The sequence below is a fragment of the Penicillium hordei genome (genome assembly GCF_028827395.1).
Source record: "Penicillium hordei strain IBT 12815 chromosome Unknown utg000002l_segment0_segment0, whole genome shotgun sequence".
NCBI lineage: Eukaryota > Fungi > Ascomycota > Eurotiomycetes > Eurotiales > Aspergillaceae > Penicillium > Penicillium hordei.
The window spans coordinates 3804892-3828127 of NW_026623143.1; the positions used below are offsets into that span (position 1 = coordinate 3804892).

General features: G+C 49.8%; 10 protein-coding genes across 10 annotated transcripts; 5 read left to right on the forward strand and 5 right to left on the reverse strand.

Annotated features, from left to right (window-relative positions):
- Positions 1-205: 205 nt before the first annotated feature.
- Positions 206-1003, reverse strand: N7537_004764 (uncharacterized protein; the record flags this gene model as incomplete). The annotated part of the gene is made up of 1 exon (XM_056895821.1): positions 206-1003. One exon carries the CDS (start codon positions 1001-1003, stop codon positions 206-208), a length of 798 nt encoding a protein of 265 aa, XP_056755569.1.
- A 602-nt stretch (positions 1004-1605) lies between these two features.
- Positions 1606-2622, forward strand: N7537_004765 (isopenicillin N synthase family dioxygenase; the record flags this gene model as incomplete). Its single annotated transcript, XM_056895822.1, has 1 exon — positions 1606-2622. The coding sequence occupies one exon, from the start codon at positions 1606-1608 to the stop codon at positions 2620-2622; it is 1017 nt and encodes a 338-aa protein (XP_056755570.1).
- Positions 2623-3326: 704 nt separating this feature from the next.
- Positions 3327-5963, reverse strand: N7537_004766 (uncharacterized protein; the record flags this gene model as incomplete). The annotated part of the gene is made up of 1 exon (XM_056895823.1): positions 3327-5963. The coding sequence occupies one exon, from the start codon at positions 5961-5963 to the stop codon at positions 3327-3329; it is 2637 nt and encodes an 878-aa protein (XP_056755571.1).
- A 1110-nt stretch (positions 5964-7073) lies between these two features.
- On the forward strand, positions 7074-7715 carry N7537_004767 (uncharacterized protein; the record flags this gene model as incomplete). The annotated part of the gene is made up of 1 exon (XM_056895824.1): positions 7074-7715. The coding sequence occupies one exon, from the start codon at positions 7074-7076 to the stop codon at positions 7713-7715; it is 642 nt and encodes a 213-aa protein (XP_056755572.1).
- A 159-nt stretch (positions 7716-7874) lies between these two features.
- On the reverse strand, positions 7875-9305 carry N7537_004768 (Zn(II)2Cys6 transcription factor domain-containing protein; the record flags this gene model as incomplete). Its single annotated transcript, XM_056895825.1, has 1 exon — positions 7875-9305. One exon carries the CDS (start codon positions 9303-9305, stop codon positions 7875-7877), a length of 1431 nt encoding a protein of 476 aa, XP_056755573.1.
- A 2428-nt stretch (positions 9306-11733) lies between these two features.
- N7537_004769 (Major facilitator superfamily domain general substrate transporter) lies at positions 11734-13668 on the forward strand (the record flags this gene model as incomplete). The annotated part of the gene is made up of 4 exons (XM_056895826.1): positions 11734-11967; positions 12037-12922; positions 12999-13256; positions 13331-13668. The coding sequence occupies 4 exons, from the start codon at positions 11734-11736 to the stop codon at positions 13666-13668; spliced, it is 1716 nt and encodes a 571-aa protein (XP_056755574.1).
- A 537-nt stretch (positions 13669-14205) lies between these two features.
- spp2 (spliceosome ATPase-activating subunit SPP2) lies at positions 14206-15783 on the forward strand (the record flags this gene model as incomplete). Its single annotated transcript, XM_056895827.1, has 1 exon — positions 14206-15783. One exon carries the CDS (start codon positions 14206-14208, stop codon positions 15781-15783), a length of 1578 nt encoding a protein of 525 aa, XP_056755575.1.
- Positions 15784-16062: 279 nt separating this feature from the next.
- Positions 16063-19096, reverse strand: N7537_004771 (U3 snoRNA-associated protein UTP13; the record flags this gene model as incomplete). The annotated part of the gene is made up of 3 exons (XM_056895828.1): positions 16063-18779; positions 18832-18859; positions 18923-19096. The coding sequence occupies 3 exons, from the start codon at positions 19094-19096 to the stop codon at positions 16063-16065; spliced, it is 2919 nt and encodes a 972-aa protein (XP_056755576.1).
- A 332-nt stretch (positions 19097-19428) lies between these two features.
- Positions 19429-22339, forward strand: N7537_004772 (uncharacterized protein; the record flags this gene model as incomplete). Its single annotated transcript, XM_056895829.1, has 4 exons — positions 19429-19464; positions 19718-20074; positions 20137-20372; positions 20425-22339. The coding sequence occupies 4 exons, from the start codon at positions 19429-19431 to the stop codon at positions 22337-22339; spliced, it is 2544 nt and encodes an 847-aa protein (XP_056755577.1).
- Positions 22340-22858: 519 nt separating this feature from the next.
- On the reverse strand, positions 22859-23209 carry N7537_004773 (uncharacterized protein; the record flags this gene model as incomplete). The annotated part of the gene is made up of 1 exon (XM_056895830.1): positions 22859-23209. One exon carries the CDS (start codon positions 23207-23209, stop codon positions 22859-22861), a length of 351 nt encoding a protein of 116 aa, XP_056755578.1.
- Positions 23210-23236: the final 27 nt, after the last annotated feature.

Consider the following 23236-nt stretch of genomic DNA (forward strand, 5'->3'; position numbering starts at 1 on the left):
TTATGCCCTATTGTCTGTTGACGAAGCGACATGAGAAATGGCAGTTCGCGTATCAAGCCCAACGATGACCCTATGGGCATCAGCCAATCGCCTCGTCGGTATACAATTTATACAACCTTGGAACTAGCAGGAAGCAACAACCACAAATCTATTAATTGATAAACAATAAATAACTGGGACCTCTAAAGTACTAGAAAATGAAATTCTAAGAAACACCCGTCTCCTTTGCAAGCTCGCGGATCTGATGAACAACAAGTGAGACATCCTTTAGCTTGAGAGGCACTCGATGATCCCCATCCCATTCTATTAACCTCCGGCTTTGCGGAGCGCAAAAATCCTCGAACAGTTTTCGGTGATGATCAAGTCCCTTGTCTCGCAATCCATGGACGTGAAGCGTAGGAATTCGCAACACATGACCCTTGCCATAAAATAATTCTCGCTCGCTATGTTTAAGGTCGGTGATTTGCGAGGCGTCCGGTAGTGGCGGATCCAAGGTCAAGTCGGAGTCCATTGATATGAAAGGTGCCTGCCCCGCCAGGAGAATCCCGAAACGGAAGTTAATTCCAGCTGGGCGGGTGCCGAAGAGCTCTTGCCAGCTTTGTTGTCGGTAGAGGAGGCTGGCGGATACTTTTGCACCCTGGCTGAAGCCTAAGAGGGCAATCCATTCGCCAGTAGCTCCAACAAGATCGTCTTGCTGCATGGTTTTTTCTAGCCACGTATCAATCTCTTGGACTGCATCTTCTGGAGGGATCACTGGGTGCTCTGGTCGCCATCGAAGCCACCGCCGGAAAGGACCCCATTGACTGTAAACTGATAGGACGTCTGATCCAGCCTGCGATGCAAAAGGAGCTTGGGCGAATACAAGACGATATTCCGATTTGAGTCCAGCAACAAGCCCTCGGCATTGAGCCTGGAAGATTCGGGCGTTTGTACCACCACCATGAAGACATAATATCCGTGGCAGATGGAGGGTGGAGTCGTCTAGCGCGCGTGTTGTGTTCATTCTGGGCAATACTCTTCCTCGCGATAGCAAAGGATGAAGGAAATTGGGATCTAAGGACGTCCGAACGTAACGCACGAGATACGCCTCTCTCAGCGGTGATTATGTTGATATCTTCAGAGTCAAACGTTCAAGATGGCGGAAAGACGATTGATCAATACGAGATAACTGTCTACGTCTAGAGTACTATAGAGTATACTGGCCAGTTTATGATAGGTAGCCGATAACATGAGCTATAGTCAGAAAATAAAATATTAAAGTAAAAATAAAAATTGAATGCCAAAAATTGCTCATTCGTTTAACTCGGTCCTATCATAAAAGAATTCACAACAAAAGCACTTAGCAGCTGGCCTTCGCATATCCGGCGACTTTCCGCAGAGAAAGCAGCCGAGCCGGCATAACGCCACATATAGCTACTAAATCGCCCGATTGCAGCTATACCCAATTCTATCCAAGAGTCCTGGATCGTAAGTTTGCAATAAACTGGGATGGCATGATGGCTTATCGAAACAATTCTATGTCACGACGTTTATCCCCTTGGATATTCCAAAATAAAACCCAAACTACCTCAACCACCGAAATTAGTTTATCATCTGTGAGAGACAATGCCTACTCTAAGCAAGCCATCGTTCTATCTTCCACTCGTGGATATCACGCCATTCCTGGAAAATCCTCATGGGGCCGCCGCCCAGGATGTCATCGAATCGGTGCGCACAGCATGCAAATCCACTGGCTTCTTCCAAATCAAGGGCCACAAGGTCCCTCTCAGACTGCAAAAATCGGTGTTTGAAGCATCCGCTCGATTCTTCGCCCTTCCAGTAAAGAACAAACTCGAACTTGACAGCCGGAAGACCGTTGGGTTCCGGGGCTACGATGTGATGGAGACCCAGTCATATGAGCTCGAATTTGGAGCCGTTCAGGAGGCCGATGCACTGCGAGACATCAAAGAAGGCTTTTTCATCGCAACTGATCTACCTCCTGATCACCCCCATGTGGCAAACGGTCGCTTCCTGCAGGGTCCCAACGTCTGGCCAAAACCCGAGCAGCTCGCACCCGAGGATTTCCAATCGGTTCTGGAAGAGTATTATGCAGAGATGCAGCGGTTATCACATGTAGTTCTGTCGCTTCTCGCGGCAACACTACCCTACGGCCCACATGTATTCGATGAACTCGAGACTGGTGACCCAATGTCTCTGCTTCGGCTTCTCCATTATCCCCGGGGCTTGGATAAACAGGACGGAAAGAAGCTTCAGCTCGGTGCTGGTGAACACACTGATTTCGGTACCTTCACTCTCCTGTTGCAGGACGAGAATCCCGGTCTTGAAGTTCAGGACAGTGTGACAAACGAGTGGCACGGAGTACCTCCCCAGGAGGATGTGTACATTGTCAACGTGGCTGACATCCTTTCCACCATGACAGAAGGAGATTACAAGAGCAGCGTGCACCGGGTGTGGAATGTAAAGAGCAATGACCGGTACAGTGTGGTTTTCTTCTACGATGGCAACCTGGACTATAAAGTGAAACCTCTCAGGAGCTCTGGGCAGGAAGAAAATGAGGAAACCGATGCGCCCACCATTGAAGAACACGTGCGATCGCGCCTGACGGCGAGCTACGGCATTTAAAAAGAAAGTTTCCAGACTGGCATAGATAATTAGAAGGCGGATCCTTGAGGGAACACACTTCCGTGGCTTATTAAGGGCTCCAGATTCTATGTTGTCAGCTGGAGATGCCAGCTAGCTAGAGGAAAGGGGATATGTATTAAGTAACAGAAGAGAAGGAAAGACAAACTGTAAAGTCGATGCTATTGAAAGAGATATGGAAGAAGGAGAAAAGAAAGGATAGGAGGTAAGCTCCTTTCTCTCATCGGTACTCTCAATGCTGAGAACACCCGGAGAGGAGGTTACCCAATCCCAATACTCCGGCCTGCCCCATGTATATAGTGACGATAATGTCGACATATCATGTAACGGTGGCCATCAAGTCTCTAGTTTTTAAATACAAATCATAAAGTCAATCTACCATAGCAACATTCAACAAGATATCAATTTACCAATTTACTCCTCACGGCAGTTAATATGGATCTTATTCAGTCAGCAAGACAAACACGATTATAATTGACTACATATGTACCTTTCAAAACTAAATCTATGACCGATGCGGACCAAGTATCTATACCAAAGCGTATATCTCACAGAAATTCAAACTATCAACCAGAAAAACAGAAAAACAGAAAAATAAATTGCCCAACACCAAAAGAGTGAGGTGTACATAAAAGTCTCATGCTTCTATACGAAAACAAGTCTAGGAGACTTTGAAATAAATAGTCTCATTCCCCGACCAAGATAGGCTTGCGCTTTTCACTGAATGCGGTAAGGGCAGCTGTTCGATCTTTCGTCTTCAGGACAGACTCGTAGGCGGCGTTCTCAACCGCCTCACAACTGTACGAAAGCGCTCTGATTGCAGCTCGAATAGCAATAGGTCCAGCATCGGAAATTTGTTCAGCCACTTGGATACCGGTTTCCAGCGCCAAGACTCGGTTGGAGAACGCTGACGTATCCTCTGAGAGGTCTGCTCCCACAAGACGGTTGCACAGTCCCATCTTCGCAGCCTCATGTGCTGGCACCCCCCGGCCCGTCAAGATCATATCCAGAGCATTCGACATACCCACAATATTGGGGAGGCGGTAGGTGCCACCAGCGCCGGGGATAATGGCTAGCCGGGTCTCGGGTAATGCAGCCACAGCGTTAGAGGCGAAGACACGCAGGTGGCAGCATAGCGCAAGTTCCAGTCCACCCCCGAGCGCTTGGCCACTAACGCAGGCAATAGTGGGGATAGGCAGGGCAGCAAGACGAGAGTACAAGCCCCGGAGACTAGTCAAGAAGGCTTGCGTCTCTGTCAAGCTCATATCTTTGCGCTCTTTCAGGTCCGCTCCCGCACAGAAGATTCCGTCCACTGCACTCGCAATAACCAAGGCGCGTGTGCCGCCCATGTGCCGCTCGTGATGAATCTCTTCAATTTCGCAACTCAATTCGTGCACCATTTGCACTGAGAGTGCATTCTTCGCCGCAGGTCGGTTCAATTGGATAATTTTGATGGTACCAACTTGGGGAGCGTCAATTCGGTTAGAGATCAGTGTTGAGGGTATTGGCACATCACCCGCAGGGACAAGATGCCACTCTTTGGAGATACTTGTGAGGGCCTGCACCTCGGAAGCGGTCGTCTCAGTGGTAACAGATTTAACCTCGGCATTAGTGATCCCCACAGTGATGGGTTCAACTAAATCAGATTTGATAGTGGTTGGTTCGACAACAGAAGAAGTAGCCTTCGTACCGACCGGATCAACTTCAGCAGTGGTGATACCGATGGTGACAGGTTCGGTATCTGCAATTGACTTTATGGTGATTGGTTCCACTTCTGCAGTGGTGGCTTCAATAGTGACAGGTTCAATGTCTGGAGTTGACTTGGCGGTGATAGCCTCAATCACTTGAGAGGTGTTATCGACGGAGACCATGCATCCTTCCGAAGTGATCGGAGGCTGCGGTAAGGGAGCGACAAACTCCTCACGGGGGGCTCCAATGCTGTCCGCCTCACTTATGAAACGGCTGAAATACTCGTCCTCCAAGAGACACTTGATTGTACTCTCTTGTTCAGTCACCATGAACTCACAACTCCCATCCGGAACCCGGGGCAAGACAATAACAGCACCAGCCTGGGTTCCTCTGGCCGGCAAGCGAAGAGCTTTGATATGTCCATCACCAAAGATAGGGCCGAAGTTCATGCCGTGAAGGTCCATCTTGAACAAACTAGTCAGAATAATGCCCGATGTAGACATAGCCTCCAGAATATTCAAGCGAGTGTGAGTTTCAAGTGCCGTTCGTTCCGCATATCCTACCAAGTCGCGGAATTTCTCGGCTGTAACGGCCTTGATAGCAGCGCGCAGAGCTCGAGCTGCAGCACCTAGCCCGCTCTCAAAGTCTGCCAGATCAGACAGCGGCACTGATGACTTGGTCATGTAAATAACATTCCCAAAATACGGCATGGGGATCTCAAGGTGTGCACGGCAATCCACAGGCTGTGCTACGTATGTTTCTGCATCGCCGTTCAAGATTCCGGCCCGGTGGCGGGCTAGCATGATGCTGCGCCAGATAAAAGCAGAAATTGCGTCGTTGGTAGAAAACCATTCATCTGGACCACGAGCAATGGCAGAGAGGGATTCTCTGAGATCGCTCAGAGCCTTGACACTAATGCGGAAGGTACGGCACGAGTTCTCCACGTTGTGAATTTGAGCATGTGCGTTGGCTGGATCCGAAGTCCATGCTGCATGATTTTCGATAGCCCCAGGGACCCCATGACCGGATACCAGCTTTGTGCGATTCGTGCAATATACATCGGGTCTTGGTTCTAGCGGATAATGCGTCTCGCCTGACTGTGCCTTGTTGAGTTCATTGGCAAAGATCTTAATCACTTCAGTCACGCCCCGACCATCCGCCGCGTTGTGAATGATAGATACGACGAGAAGCAAGCCACCCTCAATGAAGTTGGCCTGGAAGCGGCATACGTCCACTAGCTCATTTGTGAAGTACCCGACCTCTGGGAGGGGACACAGCTGCTCAGTGTTCAGCAGATGTTGCGAGAAGTTGGTCTTGGCGAGATCTGAAAAACTGAGCTCTTCTGACAGGTCCTTGACAACGAGCTGGGCACCGCCTTCGGGAATGATATTGCGAAGCCATGGGCGTCCTCCTTGATCCGACGAGAAGGGGACTACAGAGCCTGCCAACAAGGGAAGTCGCTGGACAGTGTGATGAAATGCTATATGCAGTTGTTCCACCACAATTTCCTTGTCCGTAGTTTCTGGGAGAGAGAAACACAGAATTCGTTTCGAATGCGTTGGTGGCAGAATACGGTCCCAATGGGAGATTTCTACCTCGAACGGAGGACACTCGACAGTAAAGGACCGTTCCATTTTCTTTCGGCTAGTGTGGACGCGCGGATGCAGGTGTTTTATCGAATGAGGAATATCTCACAATTCCAAGTCCTTGGGATACCTTCATGGGACCATTTGAGGGAAATACCGATCCGATAATAAATGCCTGCAGCGATAGGAGGTTGGATACGGAGGCCCTTTCACCATCACCATACTTCCAATCGGGCCCATAACTCCCAGTACGTGATAGAATGAAATAATAAAATATAATAAAATATACTCAGAAATAGATTAGTACACGTCATCTTGTATCACATTGTCGCCGAGGCTAAAGTTCCCGTATATCTAAGATTCTTCTCGGGTACATAATTCTAGAACTGGCTAATCGGCTACTTTCTTCACACTTTTTTTTTTTTTTTCATTGATTTGATTATTGATTATTTATAGTTGCCTTGTTTTATTTATTTTCAGGATTCTCACCACGCCACTCAAACTAAAAATCCATTCAGACCGATAGCTGCAGTTCGATAAGGGTCATCGTGAAAGCCACACCATTCTTGAACGGACGAAATATTTATTGGACCCTCGTTATATTTTGCCAGAGAGATTAGTGAAGCTATGCGACTACATCTACATGCAACTAGCGCGAATTGCACTCAGAGAGTATTGCACTCAGAGAGTACTCCCGTGCTGGAGGCTTCAAATGCCCCCGCCCCCCACATCTTTAGTGGACCCAACACAGGCCAGGCGTTTGAAGTCATCATATCTCCAAGCTCAAACTTGTTATTTCTGCATGCAATAATCTAATCAGACCTTTAAATAAGCAGTAAGTAGCAGGCTGTACAAAAAATGGGCAGACAGAGACGGCCGCATTTCTATCAACCCTCCAGAAATGACAGCGGGACTTCTTAACCCTTCAAGACTAACAATCAGAAGCGAGACGGGAAAGAGGCCGAGAAGATTTTCGTTTGAGTTCAAAAATTTCCGATACATTCATGCAAGACGATAACGGCGTAAGATGATTGGACCCGAGAGAGGCATCATGCAGCCAAGGTACCTTTGTTTTTTTTTGGGGGCCACGAGGGAAGCTCGAACACCTTCATTCCTGACATCCCACACAATGTCCTCAAGGAACCCGGACCTGAGATCATGGCCACCCTAAGCTTCCAATGTCTATGTGTTGCTTCAGCGGCTCGCGCCTGGGAGCGCATCGAAAGCATGGTCGATGTCAGTTTTGATGTGGTCATCGCTGCAAGTGCACAGACTATCCAATTATCCCAGCAGTCGCAAAAATGCCAGCTACACAGTCAAAATTCTGCAGCAGAAGCATACAATACCTTCATTCACATCTATGGGAGGCTGGTTCCCTTCCTTGAAAGGGCTATAACTACATATGCAACAAACTTGCAATCTCCGTCCACAACATCGACATTCCAAAGAGCCGGTCAACGAAACTTGACATTTCCGCTGGATGATCAGGTTCTGGGATCAGTCGGACGGGATTTTAGTACACATCAATCCCTACAAGAACAACGCAGCCCAGCCGCCGTGGTCTGCCGACCGTCCAAAATGACATTGGGCCAATATGAAATGGACGAGCAGCAGAGCCAATATTTGGCTCTTGACGTCATTTGCCGGACTCTTCGCAATTTAGTCATCGTCCTACAAGAGATGGGTGGTGGGGAGAATGCGGAAATTAGACAAGTCGATGCGCGATTGTTGGCTATACTCGTGCAAGCCAGGAGGCTGTTGGAAAATACTTCAGCTACCCTCTCTATCTTAGAAAGCTAGGTCTTATATAGTGCATAGAATGGGGCACATTTTTTACTTACTTTCAGTCGACTATTAATTCAAAGGCTCGGAGACGATACATTCACAGTCTCACAAGTCAATATCCCGGATATTACAGGGAAAGCAAGGCAACCGCGGAAGACAGAAAATAGATGAAATCTAGTCTGTCAGAGTAATAAACCCGACGAAGTGCTCTAATCTTCGCAACTGATCTCTAAGTAAATCTTGTGTAACTTTGATGCTCGCGGCGTCCCCCTCTACTCTACCCAGCAACTGACTCAACTGCTGCACCACCCCCAGCTGTCGCTCCAAGTATAGGCGAATCAGTCTTCGTGAAAAGACCAATTTCACCGTCTCGTCCAGGTGGATGCTCCCCAAGGTCAGATGGCCTGTCGTGTACGGTAAAGGGTTCCGCGACCTGTCTTGGCCGACGGAGCTTGAACCACCGAGAGCGATTCTAGGGGCCACACTCAACCCTCCACGTCTCATGCTACTACCCGAACCGCCATCAGTGGATCCACAGCTCCTCTCAAACAAACCGAGAAGGTTGATGTTCACCAAGGCGATCAACATCAGTGTCAAGGCAGCCGCGCGACTCACTAGACAGCATGGGCAGCCCAAGGTCATTTCGCGTATCTTGCGCACTCGCTTGTCAAGATTGAGTAGCACGTCAAGGGGGATGCCTGAGCTTTTTCGTTGAAATTCATTCATGTCGTTAAGTATGTTGATCAGGACCGGGTAACATTGCAACGTGCATCGGTCACCAGGTGCAGAGAATAAATTGAACCCACGGGCCTCAGTGGCTGGGGAGGAGGCGGACGAGGAAAAAGAAGAGAGGACCGGGAAGGCATTCAGGGATTCGGACAGCACAGGTCCTGTCCCCAGAGAGTACCCCGCAGAAAAAGGAAATTCCGAGCTGATTCCGAACGATCCAGCATCAGTCTCAGGGGGAAACGTCGAGGCAAGGGATTCTCGGCTACTTAATGATGAAGGGCTCAAGTAACCCGTGAGATCGTCTTGGTTGGGGTTAGGATCTAGATCATGGACCTGGTCCAACTGGGGGGCTGCAGAGGCTAGCTCATGGTCTGTCTGGGGTAGCATCGACATGGATGCATCTAAAAGCCCCCCCAAGGCGGGCCAGTTGGTCCCTTCTAACCCACAGTCCAAACGGTTGAAATTGCCCGTTGATTCCTGGTCGGACCAGTTTTGGCTTGGCATCAAGGCTGATTCCTGGGCATGCAAGACTTGATTCGTTGCATGACGGGGATTGCCTAGCCTGGATCCGTTCTCAATGCTGGGCGATGGGAGTGAAACTCGTCGTGATAAGCCTCTGCGGGCCGTCCCTCCCGCCGTCCTCCCCATCGGTTGCTGCAGCTGGTCCAGAGGAAGATTCTTGGTAGAGGGCCGGCCAATCTTGCGGTATGGACTATATACACATCGGCGACCTTGCTGGAGGCACCGAGCACATGTCGGTTTCGCTTGGCTACATTTGATCTTGGCTTTGAGACACGTATCGCATGAAGAATGGAACTTGAACCCGGGCGGGGAATCATTGTGAGGCTTCTGGAGAGACTCTGGCTGAAGGAGCATATTTCCAATGGGGATTTAAAAGTAAGTTGAGAATTTTCCTTTTTTTCGATCATGTCCAGGGTAGAACAGCGATAATGCGGGCCATTAAGAAAGAGCCATGGCTTGGTAAATAGATAGATCGGCGGATACCGAGACACTGGTAGGAAGCGTTGGTGTCTGCCCATGTAAGCTTACATCTTGTGCATACAGAGTTTGGTGATTTAGAGCGAAAGACAACTAAGCCAGAAAAGGAATATTTTGATGGGTCTTCGTATTAATCCCTGGCAAAGCAGCCACTGCGGAATAAATGCTCTATAATAGGGTATTTGAGCTCACGGTAAGGTAGCTAAGAGTGCTTAGGCATCAGTAGGGGCCGCCCGTCGAATCGAAATGTAACCCTACTTGAATTAGCGTGTTCCTTCTACGTATAGACATACAGAGTACATAGTCTGTTGATATTTAATTAAACCCTTTTCGGGCTGACTCTTGTATTCACCTCCGCTGAATGGGTAGTTGTTCTTGGAGTACATCCTTGGGGGTTTCTAGGAATAAGTTCGACAATACAACTTAATAGCATCTTGTTGATTACAACGAACAAGAACAAGGTTAGAAATTCACAGCAATTAATAAAACATTATATAGATATAGATAGTTACAATAATATTTGAACTCAGTCTTATCTCTAGCCTTTATTCCCGACGGCCCCCACTCATCTCAGTTACGTCTCATGCGCAGCCATAATATAGACGAAGGAAGAAAGGATCTCGACGCATATGAGATATGGTGAAAAGAAAGAAAAGGGAGTAGGTGGGAAGCACCTCTGATCTAGCGCAGGTTGTCACATAACATGAAACGCAGCATGAGTCTCAACAATATAGAACATTGTAGTAGATAGGAAGCTGAGATAGAATTAACTGTAGGGGTGCACGTATGCAATATCTGTCCACAAAGGGACTCTTCATGTCCCATAATTGGAAGCTTAATTTGATTATAAGCAATATATAGATCACGCTAGCATCCGTCTTGTGAGCACGGGCTATCGGATGCTTACACCACTCCTCTCTACGCGTTGAACAGACGATTTCTGAGGTATCATTGGCCTTGAATAGTTACAAAAAATTCCTAAGCGAGATGGTTATGAATTCTAGAGTGATTCGAGCTACTGGAAGTGTATAACATGTATTTTTTTCTCCTCTATGGTTAATGCCCAGGGTGAATCCCACAAAGCGGCCAGCTTTAGTTTTCCTACCTTCTGCAACCACTGTACTTTACGCCCATCAAATGTGCCTGGCGTAAATAGGGGAGGTCTTACGATTAAAGTGAGAGGGGAATTAAAACTGATTTCGAATATTACTATATACGGCCTGAAGTTGAAAGTGAAAGGATCGAAATGCGTAAGAAAGTCCTATGGAATCGAATATTGAGGTCATGGATACGGCTATAGCAAAGTGACCAGCAACCCTTTCTGGCAGGATCTTGCAAGATAACGCGGAAAATGGTTGGACCGCGTAAATGGGGTCGGGACAGCCTCGTATTGCGGACTCCGGATGGGTGACAGCCAAGAGGCAGCCAAAGGGGCGGGTAGAGGCTTGTTTCACGGTTCATCTTCACCAATCGATTTATTGGCAGCGCCAAGACGTCTGGGCGATGAACAAACCGCAACTCAAATTGAAACCAACAAACAAGCATGTCAGAATCACAATCCGACCAATCCTGTGCCGAGAAAGGGCCTGAGCTCACGTCGCCCCTTTCCATGGCAAGCTAATAAAAAGCCATGCAAAAAGGCTTGTAGGTGCAAACAACCCTGGAGATCTCGAAGGGGAGAGAAGTGCCAATGAAAGGCTAAGAAAGGACCCGATCTTGCATCGTCCCTTGCCACAGCATAGCTAATACAAACCATGCAAAGAGGCTTGCAGGTGCAAACAGCCCTGGAGATCTCGAAGGGAGAGAAGTGCCAATCAAAGGCTGAGAAAGGACCCGACCTGCATCATCCCTTGCCGCGGCATGGCTAATACAAACCATGCAAAGAGGCTTATAGGTGCAAACAGACCCAAAAGGAGATAGAAGTGCCAATCCCATGCTGAGAAAGGACCCGAGCACACCTTACGTTACACCACCACCAAACCATGCAAACCATACAAATCCCAGCCATGATAAACATTACTGGCCAGATCCAATCATCAGTCCACAAAAGCAGCGGCTTTTTTGTTCTCTGGTTTGTATCTGTCGGATTTAGGAGATCATAACAGCGAGTGCAAACATGACCCTTGGAAGTTTAGGGGTAGATACCGCAGATAAAGAAGCATCGCCATACTTAAGAACACTATGGAGTAATCATTGGCGATTCACACAGACGGTTTTTTGTTTTCAATTAGCGCTGCCTAACTGCAGTCCCCCACATCAGTTGGATATCCGGAGCTAGTGCCAGCCACATACACTTGGATATAATATGGCCGAAGTCAAAGATCCATCTCGGGAGTCGTTACCCACTTCGAGTAGCCCGGTACCTGTCGCCGGGTCTGAAGAGTCGAAGGATGTATCGATACGCAATACTACGGATGAGGATGAGAAGAAAGCGGCTCCTGCAACGGGGCCCCCCACTGTGGAGTATCCGGGAGCCATAATGGGCAGTATTCTCACCATCGCCTTGCTACTAGCCATGTTTCTGGTCGCTTTGGACATGGTAAGGACTATGATTCTTTTTGCTTTTCCAGGGGGCTGTGCAAGGAGGTAGCTAATCAAGTCTCCTCAGAGCATCATCACCACCGCTATTCCCACTATCACGGCTCGCTTCCATAGCGAAGGTGAGATGGGATGGTATGGATCCGCCTTCTTCCTTTGTTTGGCCAGCTTTCAGTCCTTTTGGGGGAAAGCATACAAGTACTTCCCCATCAAGATTGCCTTTTTAACCGCCATCGCCGTGTTTGAGCTGGGAAGCTTGGTGGCCGCCCTCTCACCCAACAGCCCGGCCTTGATCATCGGCCGTGCCATTCAGGGCGTCGGTGGCGCGGGTGTTACCGGTGGCTGCTACACAGTTCTAGCCTTCATCACGCGTCCGAAATACCTACACGCGGTTTTCGGTCTCACCAGTGGCGTCTTTAGCTTGTCTTCTGTGCTGGGCCCCATCCTAAGTGGCGTATTCACCCAGTACGCGACATGGCGATGGTGCTTCTGGGTTAACTTACCCATTGGAGGTTTTGCAGTGATAATTCTGGTGTTGTTCTTGAAGATGCCACCTCATTCTCGTGTTGCGCATGCTAAATTGAAGGAGCTCCCCTTCCTCTTCGATATCCCGGGCATCGCTCTCACGGTGTGTGCGTTGGTATGTCTGGTCTTGGTACTGGAGAACGGCGGTGTCACCAAGCCCTGGAACAGCGGTTACTGTATTGGACTTCTCATTGGATTTATCCTGATCGTTATTTTGCTCATCGCTCTAGAATGGAAGCAAGGCGAAGGGGCCATGATTGTTCCTCGGATCATCAAGCGCCGAACCGTTCTCGTCCTTGCGCTGTTCAACTTGACAGCACAGGGCTCTGGATTCGCCCGTATTTATAACCTTCCCATTTACTTCCAGGCAGCACAAGGCCAGTCACCATCAGAATCGGGGATTCGAACACTGCCGACGGTGTTGACAACCTGTAAGTAGTCCTTCGCTGTTGCCCCTATCTCCCCATCTCTCATAATTCCTCGGAACTAACACACCTTCCAAAACAGCCATATTCAGTTTCGCTGGGTCCCTTGCTATCGGCAAGGTGGGCTACTACCAGCCCTTCCTCATGCTAGGTTCCATGTTTGTGACGATAGGATCCGCTATGATCTATACCCTGGAGCCGAGCTCTGGGGCAGGCAAATACATTGGCTATCAGGTGCTGGCCTCGATTGGGTCGGGGCTCATTATCCAGCTCAACGTTATTGTAGCTCAGGCAATCTCCAAGCGGGTGGACATGTCTGTCACCGTGGGCTCCGTTTTATGTGAGTCATGCTGCGCACCGTCCTCCTTTGCTGTCTCTGGCCACACTGACTGACGGAAACCCTAACTCTCACAGTCTTCCAATTCATTGGCGGTACTATCGGTGTTGCGGCTTCCACGAATATAATGAACAACGTGGTCATTTCCTCGCTGCCCAAAGATGGCCGGCTATCTGCTTCTGATGTGCTTAGCGCTGGTTCAACCGGTCTGGCCAAGATATTCCCGAATCCCGCGGATCTCAAGATCGTTGTTAACGCTTACATGAAAGGATTAAAGGCCGCCTGGATCTGGAGTATTGCCCTAGCTGGAGTGTCCTTCTTGGTCTCCCTCGCTGCAGAGCGCAAGAGTGTACGGTTAGACCATGTTAAAAAGAGAGCCGAGAAGAAAGCTGCGGCTGAGGCTGCGACTCCTTGAACCTGCATACGCGAAACCGCGTTGGGAGGGCCCTTTCTTAGCAGACCCCTCTAACGGCAATCAAGAAACTTCAGGATAGCAGCGAGCGTGTTGGGAGTGCTCAATGGAGCCAAATCACTGCGGCTGTCGCAATAATCATTGCTGCCACGAACGAGAGTCATCAGGATGGCCCAGAGCATAGGGGAGACTATATAGATTGAACCCTGAATTCCAAACCATAATGTATAATTAGCTACGGAAAAGTCCATTTCCTTAGATTCAGACAAAATTGAGATAGGATGATTAGGGACTGATAGAAATCTGGGTGTACAACAATGTATAGTATGAATGGCAGATGTGTATCGGGTTCCAGTTCGGGTAGACTTCTAACTGTATGATTATATAACAAAAGTCTCCACTTAGGCTGTCCATAGAAAATCTGTCAAGTTAGCCGCGCGCTTCGAGTTTTGCCACCGCCCAGCTCTCTATCAGTTGCTCCTCGAGTCCCCTCTTCCCTGCTAAGCCTCTCCATTCGTTGCAAACCAAGATACCATCGCGATGTCTTCACGCGGCCATAATGATAGCGGGAAACTGCTGTCCAAACCGATTTCTCTATCTTCATCCGGTTCAAGTGGCCCTCCGAAAAAGACCGGTTTCAACATCCAATCCTCAAATCGCGGCTGTTCTACCAATTCCCCAGCAAACGGCCGGTCCCTGCCTCGGCGACCTCACCAGCTCGGTTACTCCGATGAATCTGACGAAGATGAAGCCCCTCCGGTCCACGAGGAAATCTTAGGATTCGACACCCACACAGGTGGCGCCATTGCCGCAGACGGACAGGCTGTCGCGGACGCAAACAAGCCGCTGATAATTCCCGTCACGAGCAAGAACAACTGGCGCGACCGGGCGGGCGTAAACGTGAAGAAGAGCAAGAAGAACCTTCTTCCTAGCGAAGTGCAGGCTATGCAGGAAGCGCAAAAGAACGGACAAGCACCCCCCGGAGAGCCTACAGTAGAGACAGATACGCCCAGCATGGCGTACGGGTTGAGCTTTGCACAACAGTCTGCAGAAAAGGCAGATGGGGGAGCAGCAGTGGACGAAGACCAGGCCATGCCTGATGCGAAACCTGTCGAGACTAAGCCTCTCACGGAGGACGAGATTGCGATGCAGGCGCTGATTCGGGAAACCACGGGTGACACGGAACGGAGGTCGGACCTTGTGATTGAGTCTGCTTCAAAGGAGGAAGAATCAGTCCAACACAGCGAACTCGGATCTTTCCGAACAGATGTGGCATCCCGGCCTGAGCCTGCTACTTTGGACGCTTACAATGCCATTCCCGTTGAGGAATTCGGTGCGGCGCTACTACGAGGAATGGGTTGGAAGGATGGTCAATCTATCGGACGAGGAAACTATAGCAGTGCCACAGCTGCAGAGAAGGCGAAAAACCCTCGTGTTCCAGAACGACGACCTGGGTTCCTCGGTATTGGTGCAAAGGATTCATCCGGCGGCAAGGGTGCCGAAACTGAGCTTGGAGCTTGGGGGAAAGCAGCTATGCGCAAAGCATCGAGGAAACAGGGGGAAGAAAACGACAAGGCTGAGGGCGTGTACATGCCTATCACGATGCGGAATAAGAAAACCGGCGAGCAACTCACCGAAGAGGAACTTGCTGCTCTACAAAAAGAGGCCAGGTCCAAACCTGCCGAGGAAGACGATTGGCGCGAGCGACGAGATCGCAACCTTGAGAAGAGCGGTCGGGACAAGGATCGAGACCGGGAATACCGCAACCGCGACCACGACGATGAGGAGGAGCGTTCTCGTTGGAAGAATGGGTCCTCGCGACGTGACCGTGACCGCAGTCGGTCTAGCGGCCGCCACTCTTCTAGTCGTTCCTCTCGATATGATGATGACGATAAAAGCAGACGGGACGACCGTTCCTATCGGGGTCGGGATCGAGACTACGACCGGGATCGTCGTCACCGTGATGACGATAAGGACGACCGAAGGAGAGATAGAGATCGCAGCCATCGATCTCGAGATGAGAGATATAGCAGCTCGCGACACTCGTCTCACTCGTCTCGAAATGACCGAGACCGAGACCGTGATCGCGACTCTCGTCGGAGTCGTCGCGATGACTAAAAGCTAGATGTTTTGGCTAGGGCATTGGGGTGTTAGTACAGAACCAATTCCTGCTTCTTTGAAGCTACATATTCCTTTTCGTCTAGTTATTTTACTATGAGACTCAACCAAAAAGAGATACCCTGAATAATCAAAAGACATGGCGTTGGCAAAAGAACACTTTCCATGATACACTGTTCAATTCTATAAAGAAATGGCTTTTATCCTTCCCACCCATGGTACTCCAAGAACGAAAGCGCCAAATTCAATGTACAAACAAGGCAAAAGGCTAAAGCCAGACTATGCTTCCAACATAATAATGTCCTTTTCATGCTCTTCCTCGTCACTGACATCGCCCACAGTCAAATCACGTAGCCCACCGAGTCCAACACCACCATCCATCTCACCAAGAACCCACTCGACAAGGTAGCTGTCATCAACCAGCTCCTCAACTCGCTTGTAGTGTCTCTCAGTGTACGCAGCCAGTGCCTGCAGGATATCCTTCAGACCAGCCGCAGCACGACCATCTTTTCCGCGGACGGACTGAGTCGCAAGCTCCACGAAAGTAGACGCAGGGTAAGAGCGGAACAGAGCATACAGGATGCGTTGTGAGACGCGCGAGGTGCGCGCATTGGTGTTCCAGTCCCGGAGACGGAGCAGGAGAGTGCGCAGATTGGCAGGGTCCAAGTTCTGCAGGACTTCGTCGATGGACGGGTTTCCGGACAGACTGCTTGCAGCACGCTCGCGGTCCTCGGCAGGGAGGGTTGGGTCATCTGCGGCGTTGATGGCGGAGGTGAAGAGCGAAAGCAGTCTACCCGGGTGGTTGAGCTGCAGGGCCAGTGTGATGGCTTCACGGTAGGCACCGGCGCGGATGTAGTTCTGCAGCTCTTGGTCCTGTTCGACGCGAGCAGAGCTGGCGTTGACAGCGGCTGTGTAGGTGGATGATGTAGTATCAGTCCAGAAGGTCACTGTTGCGTCGGCTGAACCAGAGGCAATGGCGTAGGGAGTGGTGTTCAGCTTGGAGGAGGTTGGCTTTACGTCTGCGCGTGAGCCGGATGGGGTTGGGCTGGCAAGTGCCCAGACTCGGTCGATGTGGTTGTCCAGGGTGGTTTCCAGCTCGCCTGTGTAGGGGGACCAGATCTTGACCAGACCGTCTGCGGCGGCAGATGCGATAAGGGGACGGTCCTGCACGGCGTTTTTGCGTACTGTTGCAGCCTCTTCGTCATCCTCGTCATCGTCAATTTGGTTGTTCGAGACCTGCGGAGGTGGGAGCCAGAGGACTTTGAGAACACTGTTGGTGTGACCCTCGAAAGTCAATAGACAGCTGTAGTCAGACAGACTCCACAGTTTGACGGTCTTGTCACCAGAGCCTGTGACTGCTAGGCCACGGCTCGTGCTGGTACGTGAATCTGAGTTGATAATCGGTGTGCCTTGCGGGGCGAATCGCACCGACCACACACCTCGCTTGTGGCCACGGAGGACACCTACCGACGAGCCTTCATCGGCGGCCCAGATTTTCACGGTGCGATCTTGTGATGCTGATGCAAAAAGTTCAGATGTAGAATCGATATCAATGGCATTGATATCCTTTTCGTGGGCCTTGCGAGTATATATGGCCTTAGGATAGTGTGGTTTTTCTCCTGTCAGGGGGGCTAACTTGCTTGTATCCCATCGCTTGATTGTGCGATCTTGTGAGCCAGTAATTAAGAATGCCGGTGGGTGGTTCAAGGGGTCGTTATATGCGGCACTGCCAACAGGAGGTGGCACGCGTGGAAGGGCGATTGCTCCCAAGGACTCGGCGTGACCAGTGAAAATAGCAAAGCAAGTATAAGAGGATGTCTTCGGGTCAATACGCCAAAGACGGGCTGTATTATCTTTAGCGCCAGTGGCTAGCCAGTGTCCTGACCAATCTGCATCAATGCAAATGATAATATCGTCGTGGCCTTCCAGGTGTGTGACATCAGCACCAAAGTACTCTTCTCCCTGATTTGAGGGTCGGTCTTCCGAGGGAGCGACCGAAACTACACGAATACTCTCGGTATTTGTGGCCAAAGCAAGCATAGATCGATCTGGTCCAATGTAAGCCAGGTCAATGATCTCGTCGTCATTACCGGAAATGCGGCGGATAATCGCCAAAGGCTCCAAAATTGACCCCGGCTTATAATCAGACAGCGACTCGAGCGAGTGGAGACGGAGAGTCTGATCTGCATGTACGGTAAGGACAAAAGGCAAACCAGGTGAATACTGGATGGCCACGACGCTTTCGAACTCCTCTCCAGCCTCTTGTTCCTCTGTGATCTCGCTTCCACGGTTGCAGTCCCAAACTCGCAGTTTGCCATTTTCTCCACCGATAACGCACAGTCCGCTATCCGCAATGAAAGCCGCGGCTTCCACGCTCTCCAAAACAGGAATGATTCTGCGAGTCTTCCAAGTACGCACATCCCAGACAATGACAGTCTTGTCTCGACTGGCCGAGATCAATGCGTTCTCTGACGGAGAAAAGGACAAACTGCGGACAAGTGAAACATGTGACTCGAGCGACGCAATGGACTTTCTCTTGTGTAGATCCCATACACGCATTTTGCCATCTTCACTGCCAGATGCTAGGCGGAATCCTGCAGTGGAACCCGTACGGGCAGAGCCCTCCATTTCTTCTTCATCGTCCCCCGTAGCCTGTTGCTTAGACTTGTTCTTCTTGGATAATTTGGCGTCGCTGTCGGCGGTAGGAACCTCGAAAAAGCAAAGCGCAGAAATGACACCACCATGACCATGGAAAGTGTGAGTGACAAAACCGCCTCTGATGTCCCAGACCTTGATTGAGCCATCAGCACCTCCAGTGCCAAGCAGTGTACCAGTAGGGTCAACAGCAATGGTTACAACGGGGGCTGTGTGAGGCTTGAGGGTTCGGAGAAGTTTTGCTTCGATGGTCTGGGAGGTCTCGTCGAAAGTTGAGAGGCCGTAAATTCGCATGGACATCGAGCGCGAGCAGACAATGGCGTGTGAGGCGGAAGGTGTGACTAGGCGAATTGTCAGTGTTTTATTCTTATTCCTAGGACATAGAATACCCACTCGCTAAACCTGTGACAATTTCTCCATCCTATAGTGTTTATTTGGTTAGCGCTTTGTAATTAACGAATATGCAAAAGGCGACAAAACATACCCCCTCCAGGCTGGTAAGTTGGTTGCCAGTCTCCAAATCGACGATCAAGGCATCCTCGCCCACGCAGCTCAGCAAGATGCGCCCACTGGCATCCAGCGCCGTGCTACCGCCGGTGTAAATGGGGCGGAGCGTGCGGGACGCCTCGAAAGTGGTTTTGACGATAGCTTTCGACATGACTCTATAATATCTCGGCGTAAAAAAGTAGAATTTAGCACGCCATTGGCCAGTCGAAGAGCCGTAGAGATTGAACGATCGCAAAAAAACGGCAGCTCGAGCGGGCAACTTTTTTTGTTGTTTGCACTGTTTGTTTGGTGATAAGATATGGCTTGTGCCTGAGGCCAAAGTAACCGCATAACCACATGTGTACCTTCTTCAACTACTGGGCTTTCGTCTAATTATTGCTCATCGCTTGCTACCTTTGAGTCCACAGCTTCTGGCAACATTCGTACTAATTATGCACCAGAAGGCGATGTGGCTACACTAATAGCCCAGTGACCTCGCACGATATGGGTCGACAGGCTTATTTGAACCGCCTCGCTTTGGTAAGCTCCATCTTTTTACGCGCGAACTTCCCCTATATTTGCAGTTGACGTATCTTGGGCTTATGGAATGTGATAATGGATTATGCTTTATCTTGAAAAGCCTAAAGTCTTCTGAAACCGAACCAGCCACCACCTGGCCCTGCCCCATTACTTCTATCCTGATATACAAACCCATCCCGAACGCGTCTTGTCAGGCACGATTAATTGAGCGTAGCTATATACCGGATAGGATATCATATTAACTGATTTCAAGGGCCGGTCCCCCTATGAAGCCCCCGACAATGCGGCGGTTGACCCCTCCACTCCAGTCCGACGAATCTCCAACGTCCATGCGGACGATTATATGCAGCAATATGATACTCGAGGGCACCCTGTTAATCCCGAGTCCAGAACCCTCGGGAAAGAACTCCGGAGAGCAAAGAATGACATCCTCTCAACAATGGGGATTGTCGTCAGTGGAGAAGACCGAAACTCTACTATCCCGAATGAACAGCAAAAGATCAACCAGATTGCGAGTGAAAATGACTTCGGACTGGTCATAACAACTCTTGATCAACTGTTCATCTTTTTCGGCACTTGGTGGACCTCTTCAGCCACTGGTCGAGTACAGGTAAATGCAACACTGATTACTCTAGATGTTGATTGAGCTGACATTCGAAACTTGGCGTTCAGACTTACCGGCATTATGCCCATTCCACATTAATGGGTGTCATACAGTCTGAGAGAGACACCGCGGGGATTCTTAGTTTCTATTTTTCGGGAATTCCTGCCTGGGCAATGTCTTGTGGGTTGGCTATAGCTCGTGAAACCCCGCTGAAACGGGTGTTTGTCTCTCTCCGGGACTACGTTCAGTCTTTGACCGGCGACTCACTCGGTGTTCGTTCTCTTTTCGGACTTCTATACACAGGGTGAGTATATTTCATCCGTTCAAACAGACAGGATAACTAATTGTGAATGAAGGGCGAGAAATGCTGTGCTCATGTTGTCTATGGAGTTCTACATGTACTCCACACTCCAATCTCTTTCCCTTGTTTCTCCTTATGGGATCCCCGGAGCGCAACTTTTGCTTCCCTTCAGCAGAGAATCTTTGCTCCAGCTGCCACCCTTGCCCACTGATTTCTCCCCTTACTCCCTGGGGAATACGCTCTTGCAATTTTTAATCTCTCCCGGCGTTTTAGTCTTCCTCTACGGGTACTACTTGCGACCGGAGCTCGAGGAGCGTATCTATCGGTTGATCAGACGACACCTTCCAAAGCCAGCTCTTCCTGACGAACTCTCAGTCCGCGTTGCCTTTGAAGAAAACCTGATAGAGTGGGTGGTGCCCACCCTGGGCCGCAGATCAGACGAAGAATTATACCGCGGCTCACTCCCACTATTTGAAGATATCAAGTTCGAACTGGCCACTTTTCGCAGATGGGTATCATCCCTTTTCGGACTAAGATCGAATCAATTGTCAGAGAAGCAAGCCCTCCAGTCCTTTAGTGACGAGAGGATTGAAAATCTACGCAATTCGATTGAATTGTTGCAAAATGAACTTGACGGAGTCCAACACACCCCTGATGGTGAAGAAGGACCAAATTATCCCGTGCCTCGGCCGCCGGGAATCACTCCTGATGCCCAGGTTTCCGCTCCTGCATCACGAGTCCGACCACACCCAGAGGAAGCAAGTCGACCCACGCATTTGACTCAAGCAGAATCAGTTATTGGGTTGAATCAGGTACTTACAAATGAAAATCGTATGTCTCAATCACCTGGGGAAATGAGCAATGACTATTTCTCCGAGATAGCTACTGCTGGACGAACAAGTCGTCTCTCGGCCGCTTCAACACCGCAGGACCAAACAGCCCCTTTACAAAATGGTGAGGATTTTGCTACGGACCGACAGAGCTCGCGATCTAATACCCTCTTTTCTCGGTCATCATCACCAGAAACATCACCTCCTACGTCGCCTCGCGTAAGAGCATCTTTGATTCACCAGAGCTCCGACGTTATCACGATGCAGCTTGAGTTGATGGGTAATCGAAACCGTCACCCGCAACTCCAACCTCCAAATCCTGCCCAGCTGAATGCACCAGCGCGCAATAATGCATCAGGATCAAATACAACCCCAGACGCCATGGACAGACGATCCATAGCCGAGTTCCTCGAGGCTCTAATCCTAAGCCAGGCCCAGCGCCAGGCCCAGCAGCCCCTTCCAGCAGCAGATACGGATGGCCTCTCAAGTATCACGGCCGGGCCATCCAACGCTACCCCGGAAGACTTGGGTGCCCCTGGATTAGACCCTCAAATTCCGGCCCCGGAAACCCAAGCCACCGACGCTCCAACTTTAGAGTCGATCGAGGAAGCACTGGGGTCCATCGTTCCAAACGTTCTCCCAGATGGCGTGGAAGAACCAAATGACGAAGGGCCCTCCAATGAAAACCCTGTCGCAGACACAGATCATAATGAAGACACCCAATCCGACACCCTCGTGCAACCAATTCTACCCTCTTCCCTGGTTCCTAGACAACTAACAAACACATTGTCTCAAGTCCACCGCATCACCCTTCTTTCGGCATACCCAGTGGACTCTCTCGCATCTCACCTCGCCGCTGCAGTTAGCGGCATCATACTCGCGCCGCTTGAAGCACTCTACCTTCGCTCATTGACCCGATCCTGGATTATCTCCCACCCTTCCTCCATTATGCGTCTCTCAGATATCCATCCGTTGGATCTTTGGTTTGGCGGAAGAACTTGGCCAGACGTATGGGCCTATTCCGGCCGACTCGTGCTCATGAGAGGGATGCAAGTTGCGATGAGAGCGGGGATTTGGGGGTTCCTGGTGGGCTCCACAATGAGGATAGGGAGAAACTTCTGCGGCTGGGGAACTTTGTGATGAATACTTGTTTCTTTTAGCCAGCTCAATGCCTAGGTCACTCTACCATATGTCCTCTATCTCCCCTGTAGTCCCAGCGGTTCAACGGGGGAGTAAGTCGATATGCAATTCGAGAAGTATCGAGTGTGCTCTCTTACAGAGCCCTCTTTCAAACTATAATCAAATCAAAACTACCCCAAACCTCAAAAAGTTGTCTCTCTTTTGCCTTCCACGCTCTCTGAAGTTTGATAGCCAGGTGGTTGATTTTATCGTATGGAAAGTCGTCGGGGTCTGAACATCCATCCCATTCAAACTGAAGCCCAGCGGGGTAAAATTTACTGTACCAGATTACATGAGTTTTGAAATAAGACTTCAGTCGAGAAGTAGTGTTCGATAGTAGGCCTTTTAATCGGTCCTGGAGCTAGCGTTCACATTTGCAAGTTGTTCTGGTCTTGCCGATAACTTGCCTTGGACCTGCTTGGTCCTAAAGAAAAAAGAACTTGGCTGGGCCAAGTTGTTGCCGGGCTATTTGAGGTTGAGTTAATTATAGTCTCTGCTTTCAGGGTAATTCTGACCCTCGGTCTTCAATGTTTGTGTGGATTCGACCAACTGGTATGTGAGGTCCTCCGTATTGTGCAAGTCAAGAAAGACCTGCTCCCGTGATAAGGATGGGTCCTGCGTATCACTTCTGAAAACATCTTCAATCCCCTGAGAAGATAGGATGTTTTCCTCAGCTTCGTCGTCAAAATCACCAGGGTCACCAGGGTCAGTCTCGGCTCTTTCAAGTCGATCCACTGGTGTACTCTGAATATGGTTTGCTATTTCTTCAATGGCATCATCATTTAAACCCACAATGTAGCTCTCAATATCAGTCTCTCGAAGGTTGTCCATCGCTATGATAGCCGTTCGATTCTGGCA